Source organism: Polistes dominula, unplaced genomic scaffold, assembly GCF_049000335.1.
Source record: "Polistes dominula isolate Pdom_NZ unplaced genomic scaffold, Pdom_raw_medaka contig_25, whole genome shotgun sequence".
Classification (NCBI taxonomy): domain Eukaryota; kingdom Metazoa; phylum Arthropoda; class Insecta; order Hymenoptera; family Vespidae; genus Polistes; species Polistes dominula.
The window spans coordinates 3000728-3012332 of NW_028301094.1; the positions used below are offsets into that span (position 1 = coordinate 3000728).

The window sequence follows — 11605 nt, forward strand, 5'->3', positions numbered from 1 at the left end:
ATAACCGTTTATCACGTGCTGGCAGTTTCGAGAAATGATTTTTTAAAAAGTTGTGTGTGTATGTGTGTTTGTGCGTGTGCGTGTGTGTGTGTGTGTGTGCTGTTGCTGCTAATGCACCGCCCTACGGTTTTAACACGTGCGATATTTTTTAAATGTCGATCATAACGTCAAATAATTCGTGCACGATCGAATTTTAATTCGGGGTTGTTAAAAGAGGAAGTTTAATGATGAATATATGTGTGTATGTTTGAATAAAAGAGAGAAAATGAAAGAACGAGAGAGAGAGAGAGAGAGAGAAATAGACATAATAGACATTAGAACAAAAGTCGTACTTACACAAACATTACTCTCTGCTGCCGTGCATGAATGAACAATGTAACAGGACATATACGGAATTTCACAGGAACACGTTTATATAGATAGGCTATGATATAGTTTAAACAAAATAGCTTACATTTTATCAAACCCGTCCCGGTGTTGTTGTCGTACGTGCTTTTGAGAACCCGGTTTTTTACAACCTTCTTTCTATTTTTTCGGATTTTATTATTCACTTCGTTCGCGTAGGTATGTTTTGATCTCGTATTATAATTCCATATTTTTCTTTATGTTATTTTGATTTATATTCTTAATCTTTTTTTCTTTTTTTTTGGTCTTTTTGTTTTTTCGAATGATTCGAGCGAGAATTTATAAAAAAAAAAAAAAAAAAATTCACTCGGTAAATTTAGTTGAAATTTACGTTATATAACTGGCATTATATTTTAACGCAAATTATATTACCTGATATGGATATGAGTAGTCTCAATTGTACGTATGAACAACCCGGTACCATTTTATATACAAAACGAATCGAAGGATAACTATATATACATATATATTTATATATAATATATATGTATATGTATATATGAGGAAAAATGTTTGGAATGATGAAAAAATGATGAAGAACGAAGCTTTAAATTAACGTGAGTAAACGTTGAGGAAATGAATGAAGGAAGAAAAGAAAAGAAAAAAATAATAATTAAATAAAATAAAAATAAAAATAAAAATATGAATTATGAATTATGCAGTAAACAATTTTATAGTAGTCAGAAGCAAGAAAGAACTGATATTGATAATATTTAAACTAGTAGCTTATTCAAAGAAATTAATTTGTGACTACTGTAAAAATGGCCAAATAATAATGCGAAATATATTTCGCGTCGAACGAAACGCGAAATCGGCGGCGCGCTATATTAATGAGAATAATAAATTATTAATGAAATTAATATAAATTGAATGAATATTTAATTAACGAATTATATACGTATATACTAGTAGAGCTTTATTTGATTAATTATCTTTTTATTTTTTTTTATTTTTTTTTTTTTATATTCTTTGTTCGTCGTTCGTTTTAAACATTTGTTTCGCGTCAAGGCGTGTGCAAAAAAAAAATTTACGAGTAAAGAAAGGATACGACGGGAGGGTTGGGACAAAGGGTTGGTGGTGTACACCTATATATAATATATATATTGTACACCTATATATACATATATATATATTATAGCAAGACTCTAAATTCGAATTGTAATTTGTTTTTTTTTCTTGTTTTTTTTTTTTATGTTTTTGTTTTTCTATCGATTCGAACGAAGAGTATGATATGTTTGATTGAATATTATTATTGTTATTATTATATTTTCTTAATTAGTAAATTTTTTTGTATAATTGTTGTTCTCAACCCTCCTCCTACCTGACACCTAGGACTACGCGATGACGCGAAGCAAAAGGTGCTTCCGACTGCGATTGGCCAGTGCAAAAGGACTTGTTCGAAGCCCCTTTTCGAATCACAAAGACTGAATTCGTTAAATCGACGCTGTCGCGACTGGCAAAACGACTTTTTAGTAGTAACAATAACAAAAAATAATCAAATGGAACCATTTGTGTTCTTTTCAAACGCTCTTCTACCTTTTCTACCTTTTCTACCTTTTCTACTCTCTATTTTATCATCCCTTTTTTACCTTTTACTTATTTCTTTTTGTTTTTGTTTCATGTGCTTTTCTTTCACCTTCTGTTTCTTTTTTCTCTTTTTAGATTTTTTGTTTTGTTTTGTGTTTTTCTTCTTTACTGCCGACTTTCACTTTTTTCGTTTTTTCACTATTTTATTATTTTTTTTCTTTTCCTTTTTTTTTATTTTTTTTTTTTAATTTTTTTTCTATATTTGTTTCTATTCATTTCTATTACATTTTTCTAATCGTACCTGGCACCACCCACCTCCACCATCATCCCCACCCCTTTACCAAGCGTTGTTTCGTATCATTTCGTTAGCCAACCGCGACACGCGTCACGGTCTAGACTGAATTTCTCGACAAGAATTGTCATCTTCGTTTTAATTAATTAATTTAATTAATTAGTCGATGTGTTATTGGACTGATTTGTAATTTTCCCCCTTGCCCCTGCTTCTTCTTCTTCTATCCCCTCTTTTAATTATTCTTTTTTTTTTTCATTTTTTTTTTTTTTAATTTCTCTTTTCAACCGATGTTACCAAACTGTTAATTAAAAAAGAAATATAAAAAAGTATCTAATTGTTAAGTTAAAGAAGATTAAATGGGATGGATATCAATCGTGTATTAAAAAAAAGAAAAAAATAAAAAAAAAAAAAAGAAAAACCCGAATAAATTCGAACGAACCGGAAAATAGAAATAAATAAATAAAATGAATGAAAAAAAAAAGAAGAAGGAAAAGAAAAGATAAAAAAAAAGGAAAGAAAGAAAGAAAGTGATGGAAAGATACAACAGAGAAAGTGAGAGAGAGTGAGAGAGAGAGAGAGAGAGAGAGAGTTCGCGTTTGCTAATTATAAAAATGAAAGAATAGAGGGAAGAGGGTGATAATGGGATTTTAAAACGTAATATACACGTATGTCGCGTTCGTTTTTTATATATTACACTTTTCTCGTTAACGTTAAGTATGATTTTTTTTTTTTTTTTTTTTTAAAGGAAATGATTTTCACTACGATTTAATAGAAGAAAATAATAATGCGGTCGAACGTTTAAATATCATTATCATCATCATCATCATTATTATTATTATTATTATTATTATTATTATGGTTATCATATATCTTAGATTTGAATACGATCGACCGTGAAAATACAAATATTATATTTTGATACTTCTTTTCGTTCGCTTCTCGTTTCCACCAATAGGCTTCTAGCGCACAGGCACTAAAAGAAAAAAAAAAAAAAAACACCCCGTTTATATTCGCGGTTAAACGTGTACACACACGGGCATATAAATACATACCTTACTACTATTACTACTACTACTACTACTACTACTACTATTACTGCTAAATATTACTACTATTACTACTACATACGCATACGATTTTTATATAGCCACATGCTCGCTAAGCGCACACACAAACCAATCAGTAAATAGTTTCTTATTTCTTTGTCATATTTTTGTTTTCTTGTTTGCTGCTGTTCTCTTTTAAGCATAGTTTATTTTTTTCTTTTTTTCTTGTAACTCGTTACTTATAATAACCCCCCCCCCCTCCGCCCGCCCTCCCTCAATCCCCCAACCACTCACTTAGATATCTTATTACAATAGACAATGATATAGGATCTATTAATTACACGCACAGGGTTTTTATTTTTCTTTTTTTTTTTTTTTGGTCATACTGGAGAAAAGAAGTTTTCTCGTTTTTTTCTATTTTTTTTTTTTAATATTCTTTTAACAATAATAATAATAATTAATGTTAACTTTTCATTTAATATTTGTTTGTTTTTTTTTAAACGAGCACAGCGTACAGATATATATATATAAAACATGAATACATACACGTGTTTTATTACACAAGCACAGTTATAATAGACACAAGCTGATACATGTATACACATATACATACACACATACGCACGCAAGCATCGTACAATAGCTTTTAATCATAAAATACATAAGCCATAATTCCATAATTGCGCTATATTAGAATTATCGATTTGATCGATCGATCGATCCCAGGGATACTACTGAGCAGACATACTATTGGTACCTGCGCGAACAAAAAAGACACATTTAAAAGATAGTTTACGAAGCATCGAGAGTAAGAGAGAAGTTTTGATAGTTTGAGAAAAGGAAAGGAAGGGAAAAGGAAAAAACAAAAACAATAAAAATTTTATACGCGAAACCGCGAAAGATTTTTTTTTTTATCTACCGGTGTGTGCTCTCGGTTAGTTCCGAATTTTTGAAAGTTTTCGTGACGAATAAGAGAGAAAGAGAGAAAGAGAGAGAGAGAGAGAGAGAGAGAGAGAGAGAGTAAGAAAGAAAGAAAGTAAGTGAGAAAGAAAGAAAAATAATAAAAAATAAAAAAAAAAATGGTCAAAAGTCGAGGACAAATTTTTGACAAAAATCTCGAAACAAAAGAAAAAAAAAAGAAAGAAAGAGAATAATAAAAAAAAAATAAAAAAAAACTAAGTCTGAGAAAAATATTTTTTTTCCATTTTGAAAAAAAAGACTTCGACTCGCGTACAATTAAATACGAAAAAAAAATCGAGCGTTATCGTGTTTTACTTATTATTTGTTATCTGCCAAGGTGTTCTGGTTATAGTATATATTTATTGATGACTATTATTATTATTATTATTATTATTATTATTTATTATTATTATTATTATTATTATTATTATTATTATTATTATATTATATTATAATTTTTAAGCTGCGTCAAATGCATTTTAATATATTTTCATTTTTATATATATTATATATATATATCTAATATATATATATATATATATAATACGACAAAAAATGTACTATTTGGTTTAATAATTCGTTTGTGTTTTTATTTGTTTTTAAATAACCTATCACATCCTCGTAAAAGTATAAATCAGGTACGCGTAGAGAGAATACATATGTATGTATGTATGTATGTATGTAGTACGTATATCTTTTAGTAACGCATACATATACGTACGTAGGTGCACGTATATGCATGTGAAATAATGTTCGTGTTTACTACTTACATGTTCTCACGTATATATATATATATATATATATATGCATATATGTATATATATACATGCACGAGCCTTTAACCCTTAGCCCTTGGCCCTTTTAACACTTTCATGATCGTTACGCCGTGCTTTGGATCGTGGCTATAGTATTTTATATATATTATATATATATATATGTATTCGTATTTCAAGTAGAGAACAATATTATCTTTCAGGGTACGAGATTAAGGGTTAAATGGTAAAACGATATCAATTTCATACATTTCTTTAATTTCAGGTTTAAGGTAAGTGTGTTCGAAGCCACGATTCGGACAGGATCGATGATTTTGTGTCACTGTCAATGTCTCATTTACGGATGATGTCGTGGATCTTGCTCGTTTTTAAAAAAAGAAACGTAATATTTTTTTTTCTTTCATGAATATAAAATGAATATTTATATACGTCAATCAATTAGTTTCTAAATTGACACCGATTTATATATTCTTTTAATAATTATTATAATCATTAATACTACTTTTACTCTTACTACTACTACTATTATTATTATTACTAAATAATTTGATTTCTTTTTTTATTATTATACGAGAAAAGAGTTCACGTTTTCACACACACACACACACACACAAACACACATACGTCTATAAAGACGAAGACGAACTCGATCAATTTTGTGCTTTCTGAACGAGAATTGTGTAAGTCGCCATGCTTGATATATATATACATATATATCGTTTATCCTTTTTCTTTTCTTTTTTTTTTTTTTTAATCTTTTTTTTCCTTTTTTCTTAATATAATCATCATTACAAATACGCGTTCACACTTCGATTCGATATTTCATATTAACTAAATCGTGACAAGGTTGTTTGAAATAATAAAAAAAAGCGGTTTTTTTTTTACGAACGACGTTTCTCTCGTTTCGTCTTCTATGATAAATGTATAACTACTAAACGAACAAAAAAAAAAGACATTTTAAATAATGATATAAAATATTGCAACAGGAAAGAGATTTAAAAAGAGAGAAACTCGAACTTGGAACGTTGATGATTCTCGCGCTCGTTTTCTCGCGTGGGTTGAAAACAAATGGTGGGGGGGGATTTTTCGTGGCATTTTTCTTTTTTTTTTTTTTTTTTTAAATACGACGAACTGGTACGTGTGTAATTATAAAGCAGTATATATATATTATACTTCTTAACATTTTAACGGGCGTGCGTGAAAAATCTCAAGGAAATGGATGACGACGATTGCTCATCACAAGTGTGGGTTTTGTCGAAAAAAAAAGGGGGAAATGGGGGGGATCAGGGAGGGGTTGGGGTGGGTCGATGGGGGCGCGGTGTTAAAAAGAAGAGAAAAAAATTGTGTTTAAATTTCGTCGTACCGTGTTCGTCGAATTCATTTTTGTATAAATATATACCTATACATATAATATAGTATATATGTATATATATATATATTTATGCATACAGATATCTATGTATAATGTATATAATTATAATACAATTATGTGTGCAGTACAAATGTATGCAAAAAAATTATACATATGTATATATAGTATATATATATGTATAATAATAATAATAATAATAATTATATACATATAATATTACGTTTACCTCGAATTGCATGCTTTAAGTGTCTCCCAGAATGCTCAGTGTTTCCTTCTCGTCATTTCTCTTTTGTTAGGCCTCATGTACGTATATACATATAGTATAACTGAAGAGTGTTCTACGTCCTTTTCCTTAACGAGACATCAGCGTGGGAGTATAGCACAACGCGGTGTCTCACTTTCTTTTCTTCCAATGACTTCCGTATCTCTCTGTTTCTTTCTCATTCCTACCAAATCTGTAAATCGTCCCAACCCCCTACTACGCGTCGTTCTCGCTCTTACTTATTATACATACATATAGATATCTCTTTCTTTCTTTTATTTTTTTATTATTTCTCTCATTACATTCTTTTCATTTGATTTTTATTTTCACATACATTTTTTTCCATATACATAAATTGCACATATTCATATAATGTGCGTTAATACAAAATATAGTTAGGACAAAAAGAGATTTTGACGTACATATACACACACACATACATACACACATATATATGTACAGGAAATACAAATGTATTTATATGTAAAAGAGAACAAACCGCCCTCAACTTTCCTCGATTTATATATTTGCGTATATATAGTACCAAGCGTACATATATATACACGTGGTAATGTAGAGAGAAGAGTTTCGTCGTTCAGTTAGAGACCATCTATATCCATCCCCGTTATCCATCCCCGTTATCCATTCCCGTTATCCATCCAGTTGTCCAACTATGCAACCCTTGGTACTGGTGCTGCCATCGTTGTCGTCGTAACTGCTACTGCTACTACTGATGCTACTGTTGCTGATGCTGATGCTACTACACTACTACTACTACTACTACTTTTACTACTGATGTTGCTGCAGTTTCTTTAGCCTGAAGCTTAATGAGACACATCTCGAGAAATTGGATAAAGAGCAATTTTCCAAAGGCGAGTCCAAGAATGGGTTAGGAAGGGACGACGGTGGTCTCTCATTCGCTTTCTCATTGCTTTCCACCATCATCGTGTACCTTTTTTCCTTCATTCCTTCATTCCTTCATTCGTTTCTTTTTCTGTTCCTCCCTTTTTATCTTTTACCTCTCTTCATCTACTCGACGATAGGATAACGCTCGAAGAAAGAAAGAAGGAACATCCACCCACACTTTCTACGAGCATCACATATATTATATTCCTATAAACGGGTGTGTAGGGTCGCGCCCTTCCAGTACGATGAAATACCAATAGGCGGCAGTAAAGGCGGGGTCTCCCTATCATCTTCTTCTCTTCTCGTATCTTTTTAATTAACGAGGGATACGCGTATACGGGGACAAAAAAAAAGACTTTAACGTTATACAAAATGAACCGTACGTTTTCTTACAATATTTGACGTTTAACTTGACAACGACGACGACGACGATGACGAAAAAAGACATCTAGGTAGTAGGACGCGTTACTTCTCAAGAACTCATCTTTTTCTTTCATATATTTTGTTTAAACTCACTTCTTTTAACCCACCTTTTACTTTCTCCTTCTCTCTCATCTTTTTTCTTTATTTTTTATCTTTCTTTTTCTACGTACTTTCGTCTTGCCTCAAATTGTATGCATATATATATATATGGTTTCGTATCTTACAAGCGAGCAAGCAACCCATTCATACGCTTTTCACGTCTCCCGAGATCACCACCTTCCCCCCTTCCAAGAAAATCGGCCATTGAAATTTTACTTACTTCGCTTTTCCACTTTCTACCTGCTAGCAGCAGCAGTCCCCTCCACCACCCCTACTCTTAAACACCCAACCTTCCTCGCTTACTCTCGGTACACCCAATAATCATCCCTATTCGTAGGATAGGTGTTTTCAAATGATGTTTAGAAAAAGAGGCTCAACTAACCACCCACCCACCAACCGCTAAAACCAGCAGCAGGCTTTTGGTCCTTTTTGTTAGCAAGCAAGCAAGCAGAGCCCGAAGTTAAGCATACGAACGACCCTTTCAAACTATCCTTCATCTTCTTCTTCTTCTTCTTTTTCTTCTTCATCTTCATCTTCTTCTTCTTATGCGTCTTCTCTACTCTTCTATTACATCTTTTTCCCTTTTCTGTTTCCTTTACCATCATACTCTTTCCTTCCCTTCCCCATTTCTTTCCGTTTCTCTGTCCTTTTCGAGTCTCGGTGCTTCATTACGATAATCGTGCAAAAGGGATAAGGGTGAAGAAGAAAATAAAAAGAAAAATATAAAATACAGTTGTGAAATTGAATGGAGGACAGAAAATTTTTCTTTTAATTCGCGTCGTTCTTCTTTTCAAGATTGAACGATGACTATAGTTGTGTAATGTAAACGACTAAAACCATAGAGTAACTTCCTTTGAAAAAATAATCTTTTCTTTTAATCATAAACGTTTCATACTTTTATTTCGATTGAAAAGAGATGACGAATTCAATCTTTCAAAATTCAAGATTTCTTGGTATCGTTGAACTGAACTACTAAACTGTTTTGGAAAAAATTCTTTTACCTATTTCAACAAGCCCGCAAATAACACTATTTTCCATCGATTACTATTCTCCTTTCCTCCCCTGGGCATCCTCGAAGACACTGATAGCGTTCGCGAATCGATAAACTATCGATCATTATTGTTCTTACTTACGCGTTTCTCGAGTGTTAAAGTTTGAAAACTATGTACAATGAAAAGTACTTAAGAATATTGTATATAATATATATATATATAAAATATAAAATATATGGTTACTCTTTCAAACGTATATGTATATTAATACTTATATACATGCATAAATACATATTATACCTAATACATACATACATATTATACCTATATACATACATACATATATACATACATGGGAGGACGAAGAGAGACGGAAGGTCGTTCGTTCGTTCGTTTATTCGTAGTTCGAGATCGTCCATTCGTGTTATTATTATTATACGCCTTCTTTCGTCTATCGTTCTATTGTTCGTTCTAAAAAAAAAAAAAAAAAAAAATATAAAGAAAAAAGGAAAGAAGAGAAAAAAGGGCACAAATAAAGAAAATAGAAAAACAACGTGGAAAGGGAGAAAAAGAAAAACAAAAGCAAACAAAGTATTACAAGAAACGCGGTCCGTTGTGTTCAGGGTACCACCACCAACATACACAACAGGGTTAGGGTAATAAGTGTGGGGGTTGCTGCTGCATGAGGTGCATTGTTGTGTTTCAGTGCTCGCCTCTATGCCGCCGGGGCTGACCTTCAACTCTCTGAACACCCAGTCGGCGAAGAAGCTGTTCACCTGCCAGCTGTGCGGCAAGGTGCTGTGCAGCAAGGCATCCCTGAAACGCCACGTCGCCGACAAACACGCCGAGCGGCAGGAGGAGTTTAGATGCGTCATCTGCGAGCGAATCTACTGTTCGCGTAACTCCCTGATGACCCATATCTATACCTATCATAAGAGCAAACCCGGCGACATTGACATTAAGCTCTTTTGAAGGTTTAGATAAGGTAGGGACACACGCACGTGCGTTATTGGTTCTCTCAAAAACTCACACGATCTCTCTCTCTCTCTCTCTTTCTTTATCTCTTTTTCTCTCTCTTTATCTATCTTTTTCTTTTTTTTCACATACACATAAATATATATATATATATACACACGCATATATAATACATTTCACTCACGCTATTATATTTACTATACACACATCTTTTTTCTTCTTCTTCTCCTCTTTTCTATATATCTGTCTCTCTCTTTTTTTTTTTTTTTTAATATATTTTTCTCTCTTTATTCTACTTTTTTTTCTTCACTTATGACACTTTTTTTGAACTTGCTATTTTTCTTCTTCTTTTTTTTCCTCTTATTTGTTAGGAGGGAAAATAAAAAAAAAAAAAAAAATATAAAGAAATATATGGTGTGTAGTAGGAACACCTTCTCGATTTGATACGACCTCGGCTCGTCGTGCGTTGTTCGTCGTTCCTTTTCACTGATTCTCGAGCTCTCTTTACCAGGAAGTGCATGCCGGAGAGAGAAACCGGTCTCTCAACTCCCACGTGACACGTGAAACACATCGTCTTCTCTTTTCCACTTCTCTCTCTTTCTCTCTCTCTCTCTCTTTCTCTCTCTCCCTTTATCAATGCAACCTCTTTTCTCTTGACGACCCGTTTCTCATCTTCTAACACAACCTTTTCCTTTTCCGTTCTTCTTATTTTTCTTCTTGACTGTCCTTGGCCAGCACCCGGACTCCTTGCAAACCGACACACGATTCGATTATATCTATCTCTTTTTCTCTCTTTCATCTTCTCATCCTCTTTTTCATCTTCATCTTCTTCATCTTCATCTTCTTCTTCCGGTATTACCAGGCCCCGTTATAATATCCCCCCACCCCTTCTCTCGATGACACGAGAAAACATCGTCAACAACATCGTTCTTCTCCTTTCCTTGAAGAGGACGTAGGTGAAGAAGAAGAACGAGAAGGAGGAGGAGGAGGAGGAGATAGTGAAGGTGAAAGAAGAGAAGGAGGAGGAAGAGGAGGAAAAGAAGGTGGAACCGAACAAAATCGGCCAAGGAAAAAGTCGTTAATAAAGCTCAACACACAACGGTTCAAAAGGCGTACCAACCTACCCACATCTAAAACACTGTTTCGTGATTCCTTCCAAAATCTTTTTTTATTTTTATTTATTTTTATTTTTTTTTTATTTTTAGCCCACCTTCACAAAAATATAATAATATAAAAGTGATCTTCCTTCGTTTTATATTTCCAACTAACAACTTCTACCTTCCATTCCTTTACTCTTACTCATTTACACTCTCTTTCTTTCTCTCTCTCTCTCTCTCTCTCACTCACTCACTCTTTTTCTCTCGTTCTGTGTGTCTTTTTTTTACTTTCTCTCTCTTTCTTTTTTCGTTTTTTTTTTTATTATCTCTTTTGTTACTTTTAATGTCTTGTGTCTCGAAACCCGTTTACTTGTCCGTTACTTTTCTCTTACTTGTGGCTTCGATGTGTCTGCGCTTTCGATATTTTATATTTTTCTTTTTTTCATTTTTTTTTACTTTTTTACTTTTTTTACTTT

General features: G+C 32.5%; 1 protein-coding gene across 4 annotated transcripts in view; it reads left to right on the forward strand.

Annotated features, from left to right (window-relative positions):
• The window catches only part of br (broad-complex core protein), a 91333-nt gene that overhangs the window by 62752 nt on the left and 16976 nt on the right, over positions 1-11605 (forward strand). For 2 of the 4 annotated variants that reach the window (XM_089176524.1, XM_089176523.1), the window contains exon 6: positions 9764-10042. The exons of the other annotated variants lie outside the window; for them this stretch is intronic. In XM_089176524.1, coding sequence (XP_089032650.1) covers positions 9764-10029 — 266 coding nt within the window. In that variant the 3' untranslated portion in view covers positions 10030-10042. The remainder of the gene's footprint in view (positions 1-9763; positions 10043-11605) is intronic. 4 annotated transcript variants of the gene reach the window in all.